Source organism: Mirounga leonina, unplaced genomic scaffold, assembly GCF_011800145.1.
Source record: "Mirounga leonina isolate KUSES-001 unplaced genomic scaffold, KU_Mleo_1.0 Mir_175, whole genome shotgun sequence".
Taxonomy (NCBI): Eukaryota; Metazoa; Chordata; class Mammalia; order Carnivora; family Phocidae; genus Mirounga; species Mirounga leonina.
The window spans coordinates 33,712,569-33,738,711 of record NW_023270453.1 but is presented as its reverse complement, the minus strand read 5'-3'; the positions used below and the strand labels follow the sequence as shown (position 1 = coordinate 33,738,711).

Below are 26,143 nucleotides of genomic sequence, written 5' to 3'. Positions count from 1 at the left end.
AAAATCAGAGTCAGGGCGCCTGGGTGGCTCAGTCGGTTAAGCGTCTGATTCTTGGTTTCAGCTCAGGTCATGATCTCAGGGTGGTGAGACTGAGCCCCACGGTGGGCTCCACGCTGAGTGCAGCAGAGTCTGCTTGAGATTCTCGCTCTCCCCCTGCCCTCCCCCCACGCGCTCTCTCTCAAATAAATAAAATCTTAAAAAAAAATCAGAGTCTAGGAGGGTACCATGGGCAGTGTTCTAAAGGGCAGAGCTGCTCATGCCAATTTTGTTCCCAGCCTCATTTCTCTGAGATCTCCCTATGCCAGAGAAGTAACTGCAGGCAGCCCCAGCTCATGAATAAATGAGTGCTCTTTACTGGGTGTTGATGGAGGAAAGTACTGTGTTAAGTGCTTTACACGCACTACGTGGAGTCTGTCCCACTACAGCCCTCTGCGGTAGGCACACCATAGACCCTATCTGACAGGTAAGGAAACTGAGGCACAGAGAGGTTAAGCAACAATGTCCACGGAATGCTGCTCCTCTAAATCCCAAACGATCTAGCCGAAAGCAACCTCCTTTAAAGCAGCAAAAGCACAGAACTTTGGACTGCTGGCTCAGCGGCAAGGGCCTGGGTTCAAGTCCAAGCTCAGTTTCTGTCTGGCTGCATGACTTAGGGAGAGCACTCCGTTTGCTAACCTGTAAAATGGGAAGACAGGAGTAACCACCTCCAGGTTCAACACAGTGCACAGGGCTTGCCACTGTGCCTGGCTCTGGAGGGTGCATCAAACATCGAGGTCACTATTACTGTGACTATTTTGGTTCAAATACCGGCTCTTAAGACCTGAACACTGCAGGTTCCTCCGAATAACTTGAGCAAAGACCCACATCCTGCAGGGAACTTGAGCGTCACCACGTGCAGGCGGATGGTTACATCCTGAGGCCTGTGTGAGTTATGCCCCCTGGTAGAGCAGTGTGGCCCCCACCCCTCTTCAGGCCCCTGAAACATGAGCTCTCCTAGCAATTTGGGAAAGGAGGCAGAAAGCCCCCATCTTCCGTGACCCCGGGGAGCAGCTCATGTGACCTTGTTCCTCTTCTCTCCCCCCAGACAGGGGGCAGAAACAGGGTACCTGGAGAGTCCACACGAACAGAGCTCCCTCTCTGCTCATACCTCTGCAGCTGCTTCCCCGCGACATCAGTCACCAGCATGCCATTCTCCATCTGCTTCACCTCCTTCCCTGGGCTGCTGACACTTGTTAACCCTGGCACAAGAGAGGAAAGGGGGAAGTTGTGGTTTCCAGAGCTGGATGCCAAGATCAAAGACATTTAGGAAAACCGGTCACTTGGACGGGACAAGGCGGATAACCTGGCCACCAGGAAGCTCAGAAAACTAGACGTGCTTGGCTGAGGCCACAGACAGGTTCCCGGCACAAGGGCAGGTCTGTGGAGCCAGCTGACTCCCTTGGGACAGAGGTGCATGAAACTTAGTCCAAGGGGCCAAGATGCAAGGAGCCAGGTGGGCAACAGCGCACAGCCCTCTGGTCCCCAAGCATCCCAAGCAAGGGTGCTACTCAAAATAAGTAACAACCAGTTTTGACAAGGGCATCAGCCAACAGGAGGAGTCCCCGAGGGCGCCCCGCCCCCACCTCCCAGTGCCAAGAGTTAACCCGGACCTCTGGGACGTCCAGAGGTCTGGGGCAGGGGGTACCCGGAGCACTGCCATTTCCCCCAAACAACTGGTACAGCCACCCCGAGGCACACCAGCCAGCCAGTTGCCCTAGTCCCAGGAATTACGCCCCTGGCATCAACACTAATCACCATAACCTCAATGACAGAATGACATGACATAACCTCAACGGCTAACATTTATTGAATGAGTGGTGGCCCCGTGCCGTGTGGAAATACATCATCCCCCTTCATTTGCCCGACTACTCAGTGATGCGTTATCATTCCCCGGCCCTGATCTCATGCTGGCGCCAGGAGAGCGAGCGAGCCTGCAGGAGAGACGCATGGCAGAGGGCTCCCCTGGGGCTGGCCCAGAAGAGGATGGGAGGGTGTGCAGGGGAGACGTTCCACAAGGGGACTAATATGCAGCTCTGGCGGTGACAGGGTGACCCTGGGAACACGCTGATAGAATGCGAACTGAAACCAAATGGCTCTTTCGGACCATGACAGTCACAGCGAGAAACGGAAAACAGAAGAGCGGGGCGGGGGAATCATTCTGCGGTTGGGGGCGGGGGAGCTCTGAGCTGGTTGATTGTCCATCTTGGCTGTGAACGATGCACGCACCCGGGGATGCCCCTGGCCCAGCTCTGGTCCCTGCAAGGACTCTGCCTGTAGGGAGGCCAGGCCCCCATGCTGAGTCAGAGCGCAGTCTGGAATGGAGTGTTCTCTCACTTCCTAGCTGTGTGTACTAGGGAAGCAATAAACGGCTCTGAGCCTCAACTCTCACAGCTGCAAAGGGCGAATGACCACTACCGCCCCTTTCCTAAGTGGGAGGATGAGTGAGGCCACGCATGGTGCTTGGGAAGTGACAGACCATGGTGGTGCTTAGCTGGTACTCGCCTTTTTAAACATGTTCTACGGATAATTCTGGGGTGCAGCCAAGATGGAGAATCACTGCTTTACACATTTCTTTTAATGGCAGCATCTTTTTTTACTTAAAATAAAACCTAAACTAAATTAAAAAAAAGAATGATAACAAGCAGGACGTTCCATGCAGGTGCATGCAGTCAGGGCTCATAAACGCACACAGCACTGGAGGCCCAGGCCTGGCCTTGACCAACTCCCTCTTTGCCGGGACAGGCATGCTTGAAAACGTTCCCAGAGACACGGCCCTGTGGCAGGGGCATCAGACAGCTCCGCACTCCCGCCTGGCTATGCAGGCCAGCCTCAGTAAGCTTCAGGCTTCCCTTCTGCTCCCCACTCAGGATGAGCCCTAAGGTCTGGATGGGAGACCTCACAGTGGCCTCCCATGGCCCCCTTCTCCACCAATCAGCCCACAGGTTGATACACCAGCGGGGCCAGCTGGAAAATTCTCCTCTGCAAGGGGAGGGACCAAGAGTCCTAGAAGGCAATAGGAACATGGGTTGGTCCACCACTCCATCTGCCTCCTTTGCAAGGGGTCAGCTCTTCCCTCTTCCTACAGTCTTGGCAGACCATGGGCGGGAGGTGGGGGGATGGGGGAGGGGGGCTGCCCAAGGTCAGCCAATCAAAACCCCTTCCCCAAGACTGTGAACCATCAGTGGCCCCCTGAGGACCAAAGACAGTTCCGGCGATCCATCCTAAAGGAGTCTGATTCCCAGAGTTCCCATTTCCTGAGTCCTGATTACTTGGTCTGGCCTCTGATTTCTGAGTGATCTGCTTCTCCTTCCAGTAAACACCCTTGTTGAAGTGGCAGGAGTCGGCTTCCGTGGCTTACAAAAGAGCCCTTTGTCTGGACCCTCGGCCACACTGCTTAAGGAAGGCAGGAGGGAGGGATGGGTCCAGTCCAGCGGCTGATTCATGCCTTTACCTCACCAGAGGGAACCAGGGCAGCCTTCCACGGTGAAACTCTGTTAAAAGACATCCCCCCCACCGGGCATCCACAGCCACCTGCAGTGACTCTGTCAGGCGCACATCACCCTGTATTGCCTTGGCCTGCCTACGTCCTGACCATGCCCAGGAGGTGAGGGTGGGATCGTGACAGTCAAACCGTGGGCCATTCATTGTCCACCCACTACGTGCCAAGCATGTTGCAAACAGGATCTCCTCCAAGGCATGCTCATCGTGGTCATTTGACCTACACAACAGTCAAGCTTAGCCCAGGCCACCCAGCGGAGGAACAAGAGATCTGGGGATTCAGACTATCTCCCCAAGTGCCCACTGCAAAGCCTGGCACATAGTAGGTCCCCAAAAAATGTTCGCTGGATGAACAACGGAAGGGGGTAGAAATAGAGACGGTGGAGGGCCTCTTTCCGAGCATGCAGCAACAGGCCCAGTCCGTCTACAGCCTCCCCCTGCAAGCACAGCTACTTCTAACCCACGTGTCACTGACCTTCCCCCTCCTCGTCCACCACTTTGCCACCTGAGAATTCACAAGATCCAGGAAAGTGTTAAGAACCAAGGCAACACTCCCTCCCAGAACCCCCAGTTAAATGCCCAGAGCGGATGGATGGAGGTCCTCTCCTAAGGATGAGGGGCAGAGACGGCCAAGGGACCTGCTACACCTGTATCTCAGTATCCCCATCCCACATGTGCTGGGTGGATCCTGACAAGCACACCGCATGGGGCCAGCTCTTTTGCTAAAGCTTATAAACGTGTTTAAACATAAGAAGATCTAGAAAAATGCAGGCCAACCCTCTGTCCCTACACCTGTTTTCATGGCAGCAGAGGGAAAAAAGTCAAGTGTTACAGCCGGGCAGGGCAGGCGTGGCTGGGAGACAGCACAGACCTCGGCTACAGGCCGCAGCCTTCAGCTCCTGAGGACAGATGCTGCTCATGAGAGGGGCCTGGGCCGCACGCAGCCTTACTCTGAGCCAGACGCACATGGAGCCAAGAAAAAGGGAAGAGAAGGTGACCTGGCTCAGATTTCATCTTGGCCCCTCCCAGGCGGGAATGAGGATGCCTTCTTGGGGTTCTCACAGGCCCCCAGGCTCGCTTCCATCACTGCATCTAGCACCACCACACCCTTGATTATTTGGCATTTGTCTCCCCAAACAGAGGGGAGACACGCTGAAGACTGTGAGCTCTTAAGAACACAGAGTAGGTCTTACCCACCACTCTCTTCTCAGCACCTGGCACATCAGCACCAACCACATCATGTGTGGTTGCACAGGACATGCACTATACGACCCAAGGGCAACCATTCCCCACAGTGGCTCAAGTACCAGGTGTCCCCAAGGCACCCAGTAGGCGCTCTGCATACACCTGATACGCAGATGGAGAGATTAATAGGCGAACGGCCGAGTGAACAACCACAGCTGACCTTCCAATGCCAGAACAGGCACCCCAGGGGCCACCAAGATGCCATCTCAGAAGCCCATACCCACAGAGCCGGTTTCTAAACCAGCCCTGGAGAAATGGGTAAAATCAGCGCCTATTTTCTTCTAACCTGGGATATTTGGACAGCTGTGTTAATGTCCAAAGCTTACGTGGGACATGTCTTAAATAATCAAGGCATAATGTACTTATTTGCTTATTATAACAGATTACACTGAGTGTCTACTATGTGCCAGGCACTCTTTCCAGCCCTGGGGATACATAAGTGACCAAAAAGCCCTCGTGGGGCTTAAACTACAAGGGAGAGAGAGAGAACACACAAAAGGACTAGATCCAGAATTAGCCGTCAGGCAATGTTTAGAGCTACAAAGAAAACTAAAGCAGAGGAAGGGAAAAATGAAGGGAGCTGGGGCTGAGGGATGCTAGAGAACAGTTAAGAATTTTTTTTTTTTTTTGGTAAGCAAAGGCCCGAAACTTGTAATCTAATAAACGTTTCCCAAGTGCCTCTAGGTAGCAGGTATGGGGCTGTCGGGCTGATAAGCCTGGCACCGTCCCTGCTCTTGAACCTCTTCAGTACCACTCCCAGGAGTGGCCCTCAAAGCCACTCAGAGCTCACTGTTTATTCTCAAGAAGGTTCTGGAACTCTGCTTGGGCACGGGCCAGCAGGCCAGCTTCCCTCGAGGGAAGAATCCAAGTTACTCCTTTACAGTCAACGCTTCGTTTTTGACCAAAAACGGAAGTGACCAGCTGCATCACCCAGCCTGATCCACCCGCCTAGGACCAGAAAGTTCTCCATATTCAAATGGAAGAAATACGGCCCCTGAAGACAGCCTAAAGGAATGTGCTGTGTGTACGACAGACTCTCCAGCAGCTGTTCAGTGTTTGTGACAGATTTTTGTAATAGGGGGAGGTGCTTATGACCGACCCACTGTTCAGAAAAGCAAGCAAGCAGCATTGATGGCTGAGAGCGCAGTAGGATGCTACTCCTCTCAGGAGGAAGGCCAAGGAGAGACAGACACAGACAGCCCCTCTGGCGGGTGGGCCAGTGGACAGACATTCTTTTTCCTGGTTCTCTGCGTTGTTCTGCAACTTTCCAATGGTCTAAAATGAGCACATGCTGATTTTATGATCGGTTTAAAAAAAAAAAAAGAAAAAGAAAACCTTTCAAGCAAAGATCTCAAAGATGGAGAAAATCAGTCATGAGGTTGAGAGATGAGCTGAGCACAGGTCTGAGAAGCGGGCATATTGTTGGGATAACAGTCTTTCTCCTAAGACCACAGGGAAGAACTGGGACGGCACGAAGCCGGGGCATGGCAGCTTGCTCAGCCTTGGCACTAGGGACGTTGGGGGCCAAATGATGCTCTGTTTTCTGGTGGGGGTGGGGGGATTTGCTGTGCGTGGTAGGCTGCTTAGCAGTATCTCTGGTCTCTACCTTCTATGTGCCAGCAATGCCCCTCCCCACCCTTCACCCCAGTTGTCACAACCAAAAATGTCTCCAGACATTGCCATATGTCCCGGGAGGCACAAACGTCCCCCGATAAAAACCACTGCTCGAGACTTTAGGTTCCTAATAAAGAAACCAGAGTAAATAGAAATGTTCTTCACCTTCCAAGTACAAAGGTTAATGAGTCAATTTGTAACTCTCTTTGCCACCTGAAAAAAAAAAAAAAAAGGAAAGACAAAAAGACAAAAAAAGGAAAAAGTATCTGACCCATCAGTGTAATAAATATGCCTGGGAAGGGGTCGGTATCTCCCCATCCTATGCCTATTTCCTGGTGCATCTGCACTTCCCTACCCCGGTGGGGAAAGAGTCCCCCCAAACCAAGCACTCTCCCCCTTCAGCCTGGGTGTTCTAAAAAAGACCTGATTAATCCAACAAGGAAAAAAAAAAAAGAAAGTTTCCCTTTAGGAGAAGCCAAAAATGTGGTTCAAACAAATCCAAGGTCACTGGCTCTTGGGAGTCGGCTACAGCGGATCAAGAGTAGACCCTGATGCCAAGCTGTATCACTGGGGGGGGGTCCCCCAAGAGAGCTGGAGAGAGAAGGGCCTGCCCAGTCTGAGTTCAGACCCACAGGCCGAGGACTTGTGTGTGAGGCCATGTGGCTGGACTGGGAAAATGACCACACGGCAGTGCGAGGGTGGCGGATGGCATTTTCATTGCCAAATTAAGTGCTGACGTGGCCAAAGGAAAAAAGAAAAGGGGAAAAAAAAAAAAGGAACTGGCAGCATTCTGTGGTTCTGCATCAACTGTTTCGGATCTGCTGGCAGTAGTGGAGGAAGGGAAGAGAAAAAAACCATCTGTGGTCAACAGAGTTTAAGGACGTTCCCTGTGCACCTGGACAGAAAGGAGAGAGACCACATTCTGGGAAAAAGATTTAGTTGAATACACATGTGACACTTGAGAAAGCACACGGGGTCATTTTCACCCAACTGAAGCAAGTCTGTAAGATACAGTGCTCCTGAGGTTGCCCCACCCAGCGTGTGATCTTGGCTTGACCATCAGAAGGTGCCGGCTCTGCAGCACGAGGGAAGCAGGCTAGACTTAAGGCAGAACTTGCCAACCACGAGAGCACGGACATGCAGGAACTCATTCTGATCAGGAATGAAAAGCTGAAGGAACTTCTTGCCTCATACAGGTAAAAGGAAATGCTTTGCTTTTAAAACCATTGGGGTTCATAGCAGCACAATTTATACCAGCCACAACATGGAAACAACTTGGAACGATCAACCAACCAATGAACGAACAGACAAAATGTGGCGTGGTATTCCCCAGCAACGAAAGGACATGAAGCGCAGACACATGCTACCTCACGGGTGAGCCACCAAAACCTCACATGGAGGGAAGGAAGCCAGGCACGGAGTACCACACGGTCTAGAATTCCATTCATGTGCAATGTCCAGAACAGACAAATCTAGAGGCAGAAAGATGCGTGGGTGCCTAGGACTCGGGGCGCCAGCAGAAAATGCACAGGGATTGCTAACAGGCTACGAGGTTTTCTGGAGGGGCAACGAGAACGTTCTGAAGGTGATTCTGATGACGGCACAACACGGAACATACCAAAAATCACTGGACTGTAACACTTTAAATGGGTGAACCATATGCTATGTGAATTCTATCTCAATAAAGCACTTACTACAAACCACTAGGACCCCCGCAGCAAACCAGAGCAGAGGAATGAATGAGCCCCCCACCCCCACCCCGGGCAGACACAGAGGCAACTGAAGGAAGGAGCAGAGGACTGAAGCTTAGAGGCCAGACTTGAGGGCCTGACCTGACCAGCAGCCACCGTGTGTCGTTGGATAAGCTGCTCCCCCTCTCTGACATTCAGGGCTTCCCACTGCATGGAGACCAAAACCCAAACTCCTCACCCTGAAGACCCATCTCCCACCACTGTCCCTTGCCCACCGTGGTCTGGCCACACTGGCCTCCTTTTCATTCCTTCCACAAACTGACCTCACACCAGGCCTAAGGCCTGTGCACCTGCTGTTCCCTGGGTCAGAACACTGTTCTCCAGATCTTCTCCTTGCTGGCTCCTTTCCAGGCCACTGTCACCTCCTCAGAAAGGGCTTCTCTGACCACCCCCTAGGTGGCCTCGTGCCACCCCCATCACTCCCCCAGCTCATCATCTGCGGTTTCTTCTTTTTAGTGCTTAATGCTCCATGAAACTATTTCTTTCTTGATTTGTTTTTGCCCTTCTCTCCCACCAGATTCTAAACTCCACAAGGGTAGAGATTTGTCTAGCTGTCATTCACTTTTGTCTCCGAAACTATTATGGGCTGAGTTGTACTCCCGTCCCAAATTCGTATGTTGAAGTTTGAAGTCCCCAGTCCCTCAGAATGTGATCCTATTTGGAGACAGGTTACTTGCAGGTGCAATTAGTTAAAAGGAGGTCATCAGGGGGGGCCCTAATCCCACATAACTGGTGTCATTAGAAAAAGGGGAAACTCAGAGACAGACACACACACAGGGAACACTGTGTGAAAATGAAGGCAGATATTGGGGTGATGCTTCTACGGGCCAACAAAAGATAGAGACTGCTACTAGGTTAGCAGAAGCCAGGGGAGGGGCGTGGAACAGACCCTCCCTCAGAGCCTCAGAAAGAACCCATCCTGCCAACACCCTGGTCTTGGGCTTCCAGCCTCCAGGACTGTGGGAGATTACATTTCTGTTGTGTGAGACACCCAGTCTGGGCTACGTTGTCACAGCAGTCTTAGGGAAGTAACACAAGCATTTAACACACAGTAGATGCTCAATAAATTCTGCTAAACGACCACAATGATGAACAGTAAATGGCTCTTTCTTAGGGACCAGCGCCATTCACAGAGACGGGAACCTGGCTGTCCCTGGCAGAGAAGGGACAAGCTTCCCTAAGCCTCAGCTTCCTCACCAGGGAACTGGGAATAACAATTCTACTCCTTGAGTTGTTGGAAGGAGTCAACAAAGTAACTCCTGCAAAGAACAGGAGCCCTGGTTAGCCTTCAGCAAGCACTGGCTGTGTCTTAGCTTCCGATCACAGATACTTCCAGAATACCTGCACCCCTGCGAATGGCCAGCCCTGCCCCTGTGGACAGTCTGAGACCTGCCTGGGGACAGAGTACGAAAGGAACATGCCCCAGAGGCTCGGGGAGTCTCTCATTAGCTCCGGGAGGCGGGAGATCAGGGCAGGACTGGTGACCTCTCTCAGCAACAGCTGAAGGCAAAGTAGAAAAGGTGTCAGATGACCTCTTCCCTCTCTGTGGGGTCAAAGCTCCAAGAAGGGGAGCAGAGGAGCCTGCAAGACTCCAGTCTGACTGATGAAAACACAGGGCAGCCTGAAGGTTGCAAACAAATCCCCTGAATTTTAAGCCAACAGAAGAGAAAAGATTCTTAAAAGTCTCGCCACAGAAGCCTTCACGTAAGGACAGGGTGAAGCCCCAGCTTTCGGAGCCCTGGCCTGGGAGAACACGCCAGGTGCGGTGGCTGGGGAGCGGGCAGGTCTGCAAGGACCTGGCAGGTGCCAAGTGCACGGGGATAAACGATGGGCACTCCTCCCAGGGAAGTAATGACAGCAGTTGTCAGGTACGGAACATTCTGTGCCGGGCACCATGCCCAAGGCTCTATGGAATTGAGCACATTAAATCTCCACCAAATACCCGAAGGTTGTCCTGCTTTATCAGTGAGGAAACTGAGGCTCAGAAGGGTTTGGACGACCCTGGTAAGAGGAGCAATGGGACTCAAACCCAGTTCTCGCCAACTGCCAGCCTGCACGCTCAGCCACCATGCGTCCCACCCCCCGACCCCAGCATCTGTTCTGGACTACGCCACATATGTCACCGCTTCCCACAGCCTCCTGAGAGCCAGAGGACTATAATGATCACTGTCCCCATTTCTGCCACGAGAGCGCTGAAGCCCGGCAGGCCCAAAGCCACCTCGCAGCAAAGGATGAAGACCTGGGCCCAGGTCCGCCGCCCCAGCCGTAAAGCACTGGGACCCCCTCTCAAGTCAGCCCTGAGAGCCTTCCGGTGATCCTTCCACAGGGTTCCTGAAGGGGCTGGCCCAGCACTGATGAGGGGCACCAGACGGGGGCCGGGGGAACCTCCAGGAGGCCGCGGGGCTGGGCCCTACCGTCGTCCTGCTCGGCCCGCTCCTGCTCGGTGCTGGCATACGTGCGCAGGAACTCGGCGAAGGCGCCGTCCCGGGCTAGCAGCTCCTGGTAGGAGCCCATCTCCGAGATCTTGCCGCCGGTCATGACGATGATGACATCCACCTGGGGCAGGTAGCTGATGCTGTGCGTGACCAGGAGCCGCGTCTGCGGGCAGAGTGGGGACCGGCGGGTCAGCGCCTGGGCGCGACAGGCATGCCCCGACGCCCCGCTGGCCGAGCTCAAGCCTGAGCGCCTGGGGCGCCCCTGGTCTGTGGGTGCCTTCATTCAACCCGTGCCTGCCAGGAGCTGGTCAGTGGGCAGGGAAACGGGTCCCCGCCTCACACTCCTCGGTCAGGCGGGGAGAAAGGATGGACAGAAGGACAACAAAGTGCGTGCTGGCTGTTGCACGAAGCAAAGGGGACGGGCTGAGGGTGGGGGCTGCAATTCTAACAAGGGTGATGGGGAAGCTGATTTGTGAACAACAATTTGAAGGATGAGGGGGAGGCACTGTGGATGAATAAAAGAATGAACCCGATACAAAACAATTCACATGCAATGGCTTCATTTTTTAAAGTAACCCCCCCCATAAAAAACCACTACAAAATTTGTACATGTGTATATATTTTATACAAATTAAGTCAAGGTTGGGAAGGACGCTCAGCAAACTGCATGAGGCGACCAGCTTTTCCTTAAAGGGCCAAATGGTAAATACGTTCGGCTTTCTGGAGCCTCCGGTCGCTATGGCAACGATCAGACTATGTTGCCACAGCGGGAAGGTGGCCGTACACAAGACAGAAAAAGATTATCTGGCCAGGTCCCAGCAAAGCTTTACGCAGGAGCTCCGGCATTTCAATTCAATGCCATTTTCATTTCCATAGGTCTCAAAATACTATTTTTCTTCAGATTTTTTCCCCAACCACTGAAAAACGTGAAGACCTTTCTTAGCTCAAGGGTGGTCCAAAAAGAGGCAGCAAGCCAGACTGCTGACCTCTGCTCTTGAGACAAGAACCAGAGGGGAGGAGAAGGGAGGGCCTTTTTTTTTTTTCCCTTCGCTTTCCATATACTCTTATACCCTTTGATTTGGTTACCACGGGCATGTGTCATTCTGGTAACAAAAATTTCTTTAAAAAGTACGTTTATACAGAATTTTTGGGTGTGTATGGGAATGCTTACGGCAAGTTAAGTGGCACGGTGCCTACTACATATATATATGTGCACGATGTGCTGACCCTATTAAAAAACCTTCTACGGCTTGAAAGAAAGAAAATCTCTATGAAGTGGGACTGGGCACAACTGCTTATGTGTTTTTCTTTCTCGTATTTTTCTGAATCTCCTGTTTTCCCCACAGGCATATGTGTTACTTCTTTCTCCAGAAGAAAAAAAAAAAAAAAAGAACCAGTGCTCCCTCCCAACCACCCTGTAATTCCCCTAAAAATAATCATCATCTTCAAGAGGGGAAGACCCATTTCCTGTCACGTTACGGTGGTAAGGCAGGCTTCCTGCTCCTAATCTCTGTCCCTCAGCCCACAGCCACCTCAGCAGTGAAGCAGGGGCTGCCTATTCAGTCAGAGGGGATGGGATTTCCCTCTGCGAGGCCACCCCTGTAATTAAATCAGGAAGAGGGGCCTCCGTTGGCCACGTGGAGACAAGGATTGCAAGCCAGTGTCAACGACTTCCCGCTGTAAGGACAAGAGCAAGAAGCCTGTCCTGGGAAGGTATCCAAGGGAAGCATTAGAAATGTGTTAAGTCCAATTTTAAAAAAAACCTAATTCTGGAAAGTGAGAAGTGAAAGATTCCCCCAGGGGACACATTCTGACTTAAGTAGAGATGCCAGACGGCCACACCCCCGAGCCCTGCCCCTTTAGCAGGTACCTTGCTCCTCAGCATCCCCTTGGGGCCAATGACATTTTCAAATATGTGTTTTCCCACGTGGGCATCCACTGCCGACAGGGGGTCATCGAAGAGGTAGATGTCGGAGTCACAGTACACGGCCCGGGCCAGGCTCACTCGCTGCTTCTGGCCCCCAGACAGGTTCACGCCCTGGGGAGAGACAGAGCAGAAGGGTGGGTTTCCCAGGGAGCCTTGCGACCTGCGGACAAGGAACCCCGCTCAGGATGCAGCAGACCCAGGCCGGCGGCCCTGCGGTGCTACACCGCCTCCTCTCGTTGGAGTAGGACGCAAAGGCGTGAGATGGTATCTGCGTGAACTGGGTGCGAGGCCCGCCATGGGGTCTAGCCTCTGTGAGCTGCTGAGCGGGCACCCAGCGCAGAGTGGTGATTCAGCAAAGGCTGGCTGGGGGCAGCAAATGACGGGGGGCCACGAGGAAGGCACCTGCAGATGCGGTAATGATCCTATCCTGGCTGCCGCCCTTAGAGTTGTTAACAGCTGACATTCTTGTGAGCTTGCTCTGATCTATCACTCACTGCGAAGCCACACAGAGCCGCGGCAGGCTGTACTCTGGGGGTGCTGAAGTCCAGCCCCACTCACCAGGAGGAAGGGCACTGATTTCTAATTTACACGGGAGCACTCCACGGAGCACAAAGCAGCAGTCCCAGCCCTCCATCCGGCAACAGATGACCGAACGTCATTTCCATATGTGGCTGGGGAATCAAAGGGGACCCCCCACCTGTTAACTGCCCAGTCTCTCCCGAGAGATGCCTGCCCTCCCTAGGCACCGAGCTGCGGTCCTGGGAGCCAGGGTTCTTCTGGATGGCCCCTCTGGCCACAGCACCTTGGCCCAGGGGCAGACACCAGACCCAATCATAGTCTCTCGCTCTAGATTTTGGTACTGGGACCTAGAAAAGGAGAATCAGGAGTCTCCCAAGGGGCAGAAGCAGACACTTGGGTTAAAACAACAACTAGCCCAGGCTCCTTTGCTAACTGCAAATCCAAAGAGCCCTGCTAACAGTTGTTTTTTCTTTCCAAGGAGCTGTAGGTTTCCCTCAAATAAAAGAAATCGTTCAGCAACTAAGGAAGCTGGGGGAGCCACTGACTTGTAACTTAAGAGAAGCTCCTTGGTGCTGCTGTGGAACATCTGTACTCCCCAAACGCACACCAGATAATGACCAGGGATGCTGGAACAGGCTGGCGGGGCAGTGGAAAAGCACATGCAAAGACCCTGAGGTGGGAAGAGGCTCGGGCAAGTCACTCAGCCCCTCTATGTCTCTTCCTCCTTAACCACGAAATGGAAATAACAGTAAATCCCATCTCATGGCCTTGCTGTAGGATGCATATAAAATGTTTATCACAGGGCCTGGCACAAAGTCAATGCTGAACAACGTGAACTATTATATCATTACTTTTACTACTATCCTTATTTTGAAAGGGACTGTGGCCGGGCGCCTGGGTGGCTCAGTTGGTTAAGCGACTGCCTTCGGCTCAGGTCATGATCCTGGAGTCCCGGGATCGAGTCCCGCATCGGGCTCCCTGCTCGGTGGGGAGTCTGCTTCTCCCTCTAACCCTTCCCCCTCTTGCGCTATCTCATTCTCTCTTCAAATAAATAAATAAAATCTTTAAAAAAAAAAAAGGGACTGTGGCCCTTTGACTCGCGGATACACTTCCCCCTTGTATAGTGTCCTGTCACGTGACTCGGGTCACGTGACTGCTAAGGTAGAGTGCACTTCCTGGTCCCTTATCTTTCAGTTCAATCAAGTGAAAACGACAATATGCTTTACAGGACATCACCTGGGGAGCTACGGGGGTTTTGCTCTTGTTCTCTTGGGCTTCTGCTGTCACCATAAGAAGAGCTTCCCCCTGCAGAGCTCCTGTCCCTGCAGCAGGAAGCCCCAGCAGGAAGGTGTGTGGGGCAGACCCTAGCCAACCCTACAGCCTGGAACAGAGCTCGGCGGGTCTGCGCTGTGAAGCAGGGCTGCCCAGCTGAGCCCAGTGTGGGTCAGCCACCCTCGGTCAACCCACACACCCACAAATGGGGGATTAAGTGTTTAACATCCAGCCCCAGAATTCTGTGGCTGATACAGCGGCCATGCTGCAGCCGTACCGACCTTCTCACCAATCTCTGTCCGGTCCCCACTGGGCAGGATTTCCAGATCTGGGAGGAGGGCACAGGCTTCAATGACGGTCTTATAATACCGTTCCTGTAGCTGGCGGCCGAAAAGGATGTTTTCTCGGAGGGAATCATTCTGAATCCAGGCCTGCTGGGGGACGTAGGCCACTGAGCCCTAGGAGGCGCGTACAGAAGGCAGCAAGACAGAGAGCCTTGGTTAACAAGACGGCAACCAGCCCGCCTACCGGGAGGGCCCTACTTCCCAGGATACTCTCATCACACCCATTGTTTCAGCAGGGGGTAAACTGAGTCACGACAGCCTTGGATGCCAGAGCTGGGATCAGACCCCACGCTAAGTCAGTCAGGGATTCTAATATCAGGTATTCAAGAGTGGAAATCCACATTGGTGAGATTATAGCTTTGCGTTTACTAAGTATTCACCGAATGCCTCTAGCAGCAAACAAAACTCTGGTTTCTCAAGAATAAGAAGGCCCTGACATGATTTTTTTAAAAATTATTTCATTACAGTTATGCTAAATGCTAAGAGGGAAAAATATATGAGTCCTTCAAGAAGTCCTTTAAAGAGGGAGACCTAGTTTGGGTCATCGGGGAAGGATTCCTTGGGGACATTCCCTTGATGAAACGTAAGCAAGGACTTCAGTATCAAAATCATCTGGTTCAAAAGTTTAGTGTTCATTTCCATGTGATAAAATGCCAAGAATGTGACGAGAATAAGGGCTACGGTGAGGGCATCTGTTTCCTGTATTTTAGTAAGAAAGTTTCAAACAAGGATGGACAGGTGAGGAGGATACGCTGGTGTGACAAACAGGAGGTGGAAGCACATTCCAGTCAGAGGGAACAGCATGGGCAAAGGTCCAGAGGCGAGAAGAACCTGGCCCATCCAAGGAACAGGAAGGCCAGTATGACTGGAACACCGTGTGAGGGGGAAGACGGGGAGGAACGAGCAGGAGAGTGGGGCCAGCTCACACCAGGCTAGGGGTCCTGGTGAGGAGTGTGGGCTTTACTGGAAGGGCAAGAGTGAAGATTCTTACCTAAGGGAATTCTAGAGGGACAAGGTTGGGAGTGGGACCCAGGTGTCCCCAATCTTAATCTCCACTCTCAGATAAATAACTGAACTGCTGACTCTAATACCCTAACTTACAAGAGGCCAAAAGGTCACAAAACCTCACCAAATAAAAACATTTGGAAAAAATTAATACTTTAAGCACATTTCTAGCATGCTCCTTCGCAGGGCAAAACAACCAGTTAGAAATCTGTCAACCCATCAAACCAAATACTCAGTGCACCCTCCCTCCACTTCTAGATCCATCATTTTTGAATTTAAAGGCTTTTGACTTTAAAACAGCGGTTCTCAACTGGGGGCAATTCTGCCCTCCAGGGGACATTTGACAGTGTCTGGACATTCTTGGTTATCACAATTGGAGGTTGTTACCAGCATCTAGTGGATAGAGGCCTGGAATGTTGCTTAACATCCTACAAAGCACAGCACGGCCCCCCACAGCAGAAAATCATCCAGCCTGAAAGGTCAATAGTGCTGCGGGGGTGGAAACTCATAAGGTGGATGGTTTGGAGGTTTTTTCCCATCAAGTGAGGTCTCACTGTTCCTTAATCTTACTTTAGTAACATGTACTTGAAAGCAGTGATGGGACATTTCTTAAAATAACAGCTAAATGTCGTTAGTTTAGATCCAACAATTATAACATGTACTTCTCTACTAATGCATACCCACTGAAAGGCCTCATATAAACAAAGGATTTTGTTCTCAAATAAAAACAGTTGCATAAACCAGCATTCCCAAGAGAAGATTCCGGGAGACATTACTTCTGGGGAGGCAAATAGTTGTTGAACAGATACTGAAGAGTACAGGCAAATACATCTGGGACACACTGGGTTAACCGAAGTTAAGTAAGTTTTCTTCTCCTTGCGGGACTTCTCAGAGGCTTTACTTTATTACTGTTTAAATTTCCGAGAGGGAGGGAATCTGAGTTTGCAGTATCTCCCAAACTTGCTGGAGCCCAGAACTCTCTATTCCCCAAACAACTGCACGATGAGTTTGCTGTCGACCACGCTCTAGGAAATGCTGGGTTAACAAAACTTCGAGGCAAGCTTTCTACACCAGGGAAGTCCTTCATGGGGAATAAACTAAATGCAAAAATGAGGCTCTTGATTTCCAATGAGACTCATCTGTTCACTAAAGCAGCCTTTTAAATTCTCTCCTGAGGAATATTCCAACTTAGTTCAAAGTACTCTGTATATTTAAAAACCAATAAAAACTGTAGTCCTCCTTTTAATCCCACATTAAGAATCCAAGGAATGCTCAGAATTTAAAAAGTTCTCTTTAAAAAGAATTCTCTAAGAACATATCCCAGACACAAAAAATTTTAAGTTTTGCTACATTTATATAACAGAGATACACGGAGAGATCCATGTACAGAAAGAACAAGCCAGAAAGACTGGCGCTTTAAGAGAGACCAGGAGATGTACAGTGAGGGCCACAGATGGGGAGAGAATGAGAGACCGTGAGTGGACCAGGGAGCATCCATGTGTTTACTCAGTATTTACTGAGCGCCTACTACTTGCTGGGCACTATTCTCGGTGCTGGGATACAGCAGGAAATTAGGGTCATCAACTCTTGCCTTCCAGGGGGCCACAGAGAAGAGCAGAGAGAATGGGAGAGAAGGAGGGAGTTGCTCGCTGCTCTCGCTTCCTGCACAGGGGCCGTCTCGAAACAAAACACAGCACTGCGCTCGCCTCTCCCCTGAGGCCGTCAGCGCCCCGGTGGCCCCCCACCTTCCCGGTCCTCGTCCTACCTTGATAGCCACGTGCCCCTCCACCTTGTCCATCTCGGCCAGGAGTGCTGAGAGCAGAGATGACTTTCCACAGCCCACTTGGCCCACCACGGCCACCAAGGAACCTTCCGGAATGGAGAAGGTGATGCTGAAATGACACAAGGGCTCTGCCTCAGCCACGCCCTCGCCTGAACAGGTGGCAGCCCACCGCAGCTGGATGTCCCCCGAGTGGAGAGAGGCGGAAGGCAGGGCTGTTCCGAGCCCTGAAGGCCTGGAAATTATTCCCGCCGTTTCCCCTGCTAAGCTGAGCTCAGTGGCCGGTCTCAGCAGCCCGAGGTGTGTGAGGCCCCAGGCAGGCGCTGGGATGCAGAGGTGTCTCAGAGAAACCGAGGCAGCGGGAGACCCCCTGGGGGAGGCGGGGTTGGGGGGGGGAGGTGAGGTTACAGTGAGGGAGCCGGACGGTGGAATATTAACAAAGCGGGTGCCCTGAGGGACAGACACCACAACGTGAACTCTGAGGGAAAAAGAAGGACGAGGCAGGGAGGAGTAAGGCTGGTCCCGAAGAGGTGGCAGGTAGCGGCCACACCCGAAGAGGCCAAGACTGGCGGTGCTAAGACGCTCACACCTCGTGGATGGGAGCCTCGGGGTCTGGAGGGGGGCCTGACGTGGGCGACTGAGTCTGCGAAACGGGTCTCACAGACGGCGGTGCACCAAGTACAATAAGCTCAACGCTCCACCGGCGAGACTGCCCGTCGGAAGACATGGGGCCGTCACGTGCTGCCAAGTCGGGGCTGATTCCGTGCACCCAGGGAGGGGCAGGCACCCGAGCCCAGGGCCTCGCTGGGTTCACTTCCTTGGCTGCGCTTTTCAGCGGATGCGATCATGACTCAGCCTATTAGTGAAATGCTGTTAGAGTCTGTGGTCACTGTTTAGTGCTTGTAAAGCTGCTGCATGGTCCCACCAATTACGCTTTTGTTCCTGCGCTGAGCAGAGAATGGACAATGGGGCCACAACAGAATGCGAAGCCCAGTGAGGCAGGTCCTGTGACTGTCCAGGTGGGAATGGAATGTTGTTACAGGCTGAGGAAAGGTTTGGATTGGGAAAGGTTTTGGGAGTTCAAGGGCAGGAGTGGGGCGTGGGTGACTAGAACGAGAAGGCAAGAGAGACAAAGAGACAAGACAGAAAAGCTAAAATTGAAGCAGGCAGGAGTTAAGTTAGACATAAGGAAGAACTTCCTAAGCATGCAGTCCCACTGGGGGTTTTCAAGGGAGGGGATACAAAGATTCTTTTCTTTAGAGAGTTTGTCCCCCCACCCCCATTTCCTGAGTTAATACACAGCAATAACTGGGCACCCAGTGAGGGGATAATTGTTAAGGGGCTCGGGGGATAAATGTGGTCCCTACAAAGGTCCCTCTGGCCCTGTGTTTTGGGGACTCCTCTGGGGAAGCCTCACAGAGGCACCAAGCAAGGCCTCCCCCGTTCAGAAAGGAGTAAGAGGCAGTTGACCAGTGGCCTGGAGAACCACGTCAACTCCCCGGACACCGTGTGCTTTGGGAAAATAAGGGCTGGGTGGGGAGGATCCCAGACGGGGAGATGACAAGAAAGGGTGACTCAGGTAGCCGGGAACCTTGGAAGGGATGGAGAAGAGCGATTCCATCCCGACAGCAAATCCCTGCTGACAAGAATTCCTTTCAGCTGACCCAGGCCTGTCTGCCACCACCTGCAGCATCACTGCCTCAGACCCAACCTGGCCAATCCATGTGCTGTCTCTTCTGGCCCTTGACTGGCTCAGGGAGGGGCACATGACCCAATCTGGACAAGTAAGAGGCAGGTGAGTCTCCAGCCCAGGTAAGAGGTACCCTCCTGGCTGATGGGGGCTATTTGCCATCATGAAGGGAGAGGCAGCTTGAGAAGGAAGCAGCACAGAGGGAAACTGAAAAAAGACAAGGTGGAGAGGATCCTGATGGCACTGAGTCCCTGGATCACGCTGTACCTGAGAGTGGATCTCAGTGATGCAACTCCAAAATTTCTGTTTGTTGCCTAAGCCTATCTGGGCAGTGTTTCTGTCATTTACAATCCAAGGGAACCCTCTGTGCCAGCCAACTCTCACCTGCTCCTTCCTGCAGCCCAAGCAGGTATGACTGGACCTATTTCCCAGATGGGTAAACTGAGGCTCAGAAAGGCAAAGTGGTCTATTCAGTGTCACTGAGCTACAGTGTGGCTGGCATTCACACCCACATTTGACTAGCGCCTCATGGCTCTCTCCACATGCTGGCTTACCCACTTAGCGTCGGAGGGTCGCCCCTGGCCCACGTGAACGTGGCATTCTTCACAGTGATGCTGTTTGCGCCCCCGCCTGAAAAGCACCAGCAACAACATGTCAGGCAAAGACGGAAGTCCCGAGACTGAGCATCAGCGGGCTCTCACTTTTTTTTTTTTTTCTAATCTTTGTTCGATACCAGATACTAGACACTTGCACCAGGGCATTATCTCGTTACATCACTCCTCGTTTCTAAAGAACCCCAACCAGACCCACAAAGCAGACAGAAACCACAACAGGGTTCTGCCCTGAATGCCAGGAGGTCGCACCATCCAGATGCCCATCTGGCAGAGGTGGGGGGACCCCCTGGGGTTTACTCAAGGCTCCAGGGCCTCCCTCACCTCATCTTGGGAGGATTGGGCAGCTCTGGCTGGGGGGCTGAGCAGAAGGCAAGGTCAACGGGGAACAAGCAGTTCTCTGCATCAGGCTGGCACTTGGCTGTTGGCCCTCACCACACCCTCGGCCCTCCCTTTATGTTCAAGGTGGAGTCCTGGGCCAAAGCACCTGGACTGTAGGTCTGTCTCCTAACGCCTGTCTCTGCATCCCCTCTCCCGCCCTGCTCACATCACAGCAGGTCAATCTTTCTGAAAAACCAGTCACATACACCATGAAAAAGCAGGCTGTGCAACAGGACGTGGGGGCATCACGGGGAGGGAAGAACGGTAAGACAAAGGCGGCTTTCTACATCCAACAGCGGCTCCGGATTCTAAGCTCCCGGCCCCTCTGTCTTCACTTACTTTCCCTCCCCTTCCTGTCCTTTGACGTCATGTCCCTCACTTAAAAAAACAACTTCTGACTCTTCATTATTAGCTTCCTTAAAACCACCTAGAGATAAGACGGGCGTGTTTTTAAGCTCTCAAAGAAAGAGAGAAATTCCCCTGCACACCAAAGAAACAAAAAGCCCTGGCGAGAGGCAGTTACTGGTTAACCTGACCTTCCCTCCTTCACCCGGGCCCCGCCCCCTGCCCCTGTGGGACACAGAACAAGGAGGAAATGGGAAGGTGCTATTTAAGTACTTTAAGGAAAGCCACTTGAGTCAGACAAGCTAGAAAACCACCAGACGTGGCTGGGAGCTGCCAAGGTGGCCCCGTCTGACACCCACAGAGTGTGGATAAACATCTCAAAAAGTCAACCAGCCTAGGAAGGGGGTGCTGAGGCCTGGACCGCACCAGAAGGCCTGAGGGTTTTCCAGTAGGACACCTGGCAGGGAGATGGGAGCAGCTGCAGGAACCTGAAACCTCCATGGGCTGTCCCAAATGTCAGCCCTGTGTTATGCAAAGAAATGTGACCCAGGAGGAAATGGCACGAGACCATCTACAGGGTAGTGGGGGAGACTAGGTCCTCGGGATGGCACAAACCGATGATCAAAGGCCAGGGAGGCTGGGAAGAAGATTCCAGCATCTCGTGAGTAGGGGTTCTCAACTGGGGGCAACTTTGCCCCCCTCCAACAGATATCATGTCTGGAGACAGTTCTGGTTTTTCAGAATTGGGGTGGGTACTACCGAGATCTAGCAGGCCGAGGCCATGCATGCTGCTCAGCACCCCCTAATGCTCAGGACGGCCCCCAGGGCAAAGAACGCTCGGGTCTCCAGTGTCAGTAGAGCCAAGGCTGTGGAACTGGCCCTCGAGGGTTGGGTTGACAATGTCCCAGACCCCTTCTCTCTCACACTAGGGAAGTCACGGCCACCACATCTGGGGGGCAGGCACTGCGCTCAGTGTTGGACACACCACCGGAGAGATCTGAAAGCCCACAAGGTGCCAGGCACTGCTCAGACCTTTTAACCAGTGCATACACACATTTGCTCCTCTGACCGTATCTACTGGGCTCTCCAATCCCCGTGCGGCCACTGCCTAGCTGAACAGCCTTGGACAAGTTACTTAACTTCTCTGGGCCTCACTGTCCTCGTCGGTAAAGCAGGACTGATAAGAATGAGATGGACCCCAAACACTGTGGTGCTAGGCGCATAGTTAAGTGCTCAGTAAATCTCTGTAGGGCAACACTATACAGTGGGTAAGAGCAGATCCCAATAACTGGCTGTGGGTGTGAATCCTGCCTCCGCTTATTAGCTGTGCGATCTCAGGCAAGTGACTTAGGCCGGTTTCCCCATCCGTAAAGGTTTCCACAGCCCCTCTGTGTGCTATGCTTAGCATGGACGTCCTTAAAACACAACACGCATGACGGAAGTGTCGTTTAAGTGAAAAGTAGTCACTGCTGGTCATGCATTAATATTTACTATCGGGGCGCCTGGGTGGCTCAGTTGGTTAAGTGACTGCCTTCGGCTCAGGTCATGATCCCGGAGTCCTGGGATCGAGTCCCGCATCGGGGTCCCGGCTCGTCGGAGAGCCTGCTTCTCCCTCTGACCCTATCCCCTCTCATGCTGTTTCTCTCTCTCTCTCTCTCAAATAAATAAATAAATAAAATCTTTAAAAAAAAAAATATTTACTATCAAGTGCTTGGAGACATAACTGGGAATCCAAGATCCCCACTCAGGGAGGCTGACTGGGAAAGGATAAATTAATAAGCTACAAAAGAAAGAAGCCTACCAATAAAAATCCACATAACACCCTGACAAAGAAAGGCACCTTCATTCCCATTACCCAGATAGGGAAACTGAGGCTCAGAGCAGGCAAGTGACCCGCCCAAGCACACAGAACTGGTGGGTTGGAGCTGGTCAGTCTCCAACGTCCTTGTTGTGCCTGCCCATCTACCCAGAACAGAGTCAAGATCTGAGCCCTGGAACGGGCCCCTCGATGGGAGGCCTCACCCCCTGGCTGCCTCTCAGCGGGAAAGCACCAAGAAAACAGAAGTTGAAGTTCACCCGCCTGGGATGTGCAAGATAAGGCCCGACGCCCACCCAGCACTGCAGGGCTCCTGTTCCCAGGGGCCTCACAGCCCAACCCGAGGGGAACTTTCATGGCACAGAGGGACCCGATGCACACACCGTCCTTGACAGGCCTTCGCTCGATGCTGTCAGGCTCCAGCTCCTCGTGAGACAGAAAGATCCTGAGGCGTTTGAGGGAGACACTCGCCTACACAGAAAGCAATCGCAGGGTGCAGTTATTTTTAAAAGTATTTTTGCAAAAAAACAGACCGAGGCTAACTTGCGGTGGTTTCCCCTGGGTGTCGAGGGGCCCACATCCTCCCTCATCTCTGGCGGCTCTGCGTTTCCTACAAGAGTGTGCCTCAGAAGGAGAACCAGAACAGGTTTTGGTTCTTGTTTGTTCTCCTTTCAAAGCCCACCACCACAGGTATTAAAAAAGAGGGTAGGGGGATTGTCCTAGATGACAAGGGACTTCAGAAACAATAACCAAACGCGGTGGCCCCGTGTAAGGGTACAAGCTTGCAACCAGGGGAGAAAGAAGTCCTGGAGATATACTGCAGGGTGATTACGATCAACACGCTGTGAGCTGGCTAAGAGATGGCATCTTCATGGTTCCCAACAGAAAAAGGAAACAAAAATCACGTAATGTGACAGAGGCGTGAGCTGACACTCCTGTGGTCATTCTTTGGCCACACACGGACACCTTAAATTTACAAAATGTTCTATATCGATTCTATCTCATAAAAGTAAACTGAGAAAAAAAAACCCCACAAAACAACAGCAAAGAAATGCATGCTGAAATATTTATGGGTGAAATGTCAAGAGGTCTCGGATTTGCTGTAAAATTCTCCAGGGGCGCCAGGCTGGTTCCACTGGTGGAGCATGTGACTCTTGATCTCGAGGTGATGAGTTTGAGCCCCAAGTTGCATGTGGAGAGTACTTAAAAATAAAAAAGGCTTAAAACAAAAGAAAGGAGTGAAGGAAGGAAAGAAGGAAAGGAAGCGGGGGAGGGGAAGACAGAAAAAGGATTTGATGAGCCAAGCGCAGCAAAATGTCGAATCTGGGTGAATGCTACATGGAGTCATTATTATACTGTTTGTTCTCTCCCTACGTCTGTATACATTTGAATTTTTTCGTAACAAAAAGGAATTTTATTTGCTCATTTATTTTTTTTTAATGAAAGCATACAAGCAGAGTTGTACAACCAAATCTTAAGGTTCTTTTGTCTGTGTGGCTGAAAATCGGGTTCTCAGTATGAATGCGTTCAAATGCTGGGGAGAAAAATATGAGAAAATACCACCAGTTGGAAAGTGTAGGAGCTTCACATAGAGTAAAAGTGTGACTGAGCAGCTAGTTTCCTCACCTTGCAGGGTCACTGCTGTGGACTTCAGGATTTCTGGGGGGTCTAGGTAGGGGTTTTTCCAATGGTGGGTTGAGGCCTGTCAGTGGGTTGTGAAGTCAGTTGAGTAAGCCAAGAGATGCAGTGTTGAAAAAGTAGAGTAAGCTAGAGCAGGGTCGAACAGACCGCATCAGAATGGGACAGGATGAATATTTCAGAACATTACAGAGATCAGGGAAGCCTGCTTGCATGCAGTCTTTGTTTTGTACGTTCAAGCCCGAGTTCCTTGTCAAGAAGTCACATGTAGGGGCGCCTGGGTGGCTCAGTCGTTAAGCGTCTGCCTTTGGCTCAGGTCATGGTCCCAGCATCCTGGGATCGAGCCCCGCATCGGGCTCCCCGCTCGGCGGGAAGCCTGCTTCTCCCTCTCCCACTCCCCCTGCTTGTGTTCCCTCTCTCGCTGTGTCTCTGTCAAATAAATAAATAAAATCTTAAAAAAAAAAAAAAAAAGAAGTCACATGTATTCCTTTCTTTGGGGCATGACCAAAATAGCGAGAAAGCCACCACTGTGAGCCTCGTCCAGCCGACTGGGCACAGTGGGATGGGTAATGCCGAGGGAGCTGTATGGAGGGGGACCTGTATGCCCTTTTACTTCCTTTCCGCAGAGGACCCCTCCCTCAGGCTCCTCCAGCCCCGCCTGTACCTGCACGATGCTGCTGATGACCATGGGGAGAATATTCAGGGGAAATCGGAGGATGTTGAACAAGGCCAAGGACACGAAAGCTTTCTGGGCATCCAGGATGTTGTTCTTGTCGATGGTCACGTAGACGGCAAAGGTAGACAGGGCCACCTGTAAGCAGAGCGTCCAGCACTGACTTGTGTCCCTGCATCAGACACAACCGTGGGAGCAGCTGCACGCCCCCCGCCGACCCTCCACAGTGTGTTCGAGCCTGCCCCACAACAGACGGCTGGAGGCCGCGGGAAACGCCTAAGGCAGTATCCAGCACACAGCAGATGCTCACTAAACACCCAAAGAACGAACCAGATAAATGAGCAGCCAGGAGCTGCAAGTCCTGGCCTCTGCACCAACATTCTCCAAGGTTGGTGCAGACACTGGACAGACATTCTGGGGATCCCTCACCACCACCCAGCGGAATCCCACCTCCGGGCCTTTGCCCCTGCAGTTTCTCTGCCTGAAACAACCTTCCCATCCGGACGGTGGCCTGGTTCCTCCCTCTGACCCTTCGGAGTGGCTGCCCTACCTCTCTACCCCAAACAACCCTGCTCTTGCTCTCTATCCTTTTATCCTGGCTTATTTTTCTTCACAGCAACTATCACGGCCTTTTACTGCCATACTGGACATATTGACTGTCTCTCTCCTGCAGACAACAGAAGCTCTGCAAAGGCAGGGACTTGGTTTTGTACCCAGCAGTATCCTCAGGCCTCGAACAATCCCTGGCACATAGGAACACCTTGGGCAAGTTACCTCCTCTCCCCATGCCTCACATGTCTCATCCGTGAAATTTGGGGGTGGAGGTGGACGGTTAATGGCACTATTTAAAATTCCTTCCAGCTCACAGAATATATGATTTTATACCCCCAGGAAAGGAACATTAAAAGAAAAAAAAAACGGCAAGCAAAAACTAACAGGCAAAGGTACCGCCTTCCTCACCAAGTCAGACTTGCATTAAGCCCTGCAGTGGTTCCTGGGACTTAACTACGCAGGCTCCCAGCCGACCGGAATTTGGGTTCAGATGTTTGAGGGAGCAGCTCCTCTCCTCCCTTGCCAGGAGAAATGGAGGACACTCTCAGTAATCCAGGGCTGCGCTGCTCAGCTTGGGAGGAGGCAGGAGAGTAACAGGTGGATTCCCGTGCCTCTCCTATATTGCTGGGGACAGCAGGTGCCAGGTGTCGCCAGACGAGGCTAGTAACACACGTCCCACAAGATCACCCAGAACATGCTATCAGAAGCAATCTGGACAACCCTGGACCCCGACAGATGCACACAAGTCCCCGCCCCCCCATTAGCCCCAGGATCCCAGAGCCATTAAAGGCTTTCCCTGCAGGAAAAAAAAAAAAAAATCAACACAAAACTGCCCAGGTCCTGCCTTTCTGAGCTCAGAGCAGCATGTCCAGAAGTCAGGATATTGGTGTCTGAGCCCTGCCTTCGGTGTGGCTGTGGCCCAGTGCATTTGCAGGGTCAGAGTCACCTCATTTCCTTGTTACCTACTGGAAGGTAACAGCTTAAAAATTAAAACCAACAGCTCTGCCG

At 52.1% G+C, this 26,143-nt stretch overlaps 1 protein-coding gene and 1 long non-coding RNA gene across 5 annotated transcripts in view; one reads left to right on the top strand and one right to left on the bottom strand.

The window, feature by feature from the left end:
- Positions 1-26,143, bottom strand: part of ABCC1 (ATP binding cassette subfamily C member 1) — a 143,628-nt gene that overhangs the window by 33,741 nt on the left and 83,744 nt on the right. For all 4 annotated transcript variants that reach the window (XR_004682327.1, XR_004682326.1, XM_035022348.1 and 1 more), the window contains 8 exons: positions 24,575-24,721; positions 22,656-22,743; positions 19,674-19,749; positions 17,415-17,541; positions 14,582-14,758; positions 12,453-12,620; positions 10,562-10,745; positions 1,148-1,238 (listed from right to left, as the gene is read on the bottom strand). Coding sequence is in view for 2 of the 4 variants with exons in the window: in XM_035022348.1 (XP_034878239.1) it covers positions 1,148-1,238; positions 10,562-10,745; positions 12,453-12,620; positions 14,582-14,758; positions 17,415-17,541; positions 19,674-19,749; positions 22,656-22,743; positions 24,575-24,721 (1,058 nt within the window). In the remaining 2 variants the exon portion in view is untranslated. The remainder of the gene's footprint in view (positions 1-1,147; positions 1,239-10,561; positions 10,746-12,452; positions 12,621-14,581; positions 14,759-17,414; positions 17,542-19,673; positions 19,750-22,655; positions 22,744-24,574; positions 24,722-26,143) is intronic.
- LOC118021866 lies at positions 18,348-22,500 on the top strand. Its single transcript, XR_004682328.1, has 3 exons — positions 18,348-18,448; positions 19,089-19,224; positions 22,427-22,500. It is a non-coding gene; the product is annotated as an uncharacterized LOC118021866 (long non-coding RNA).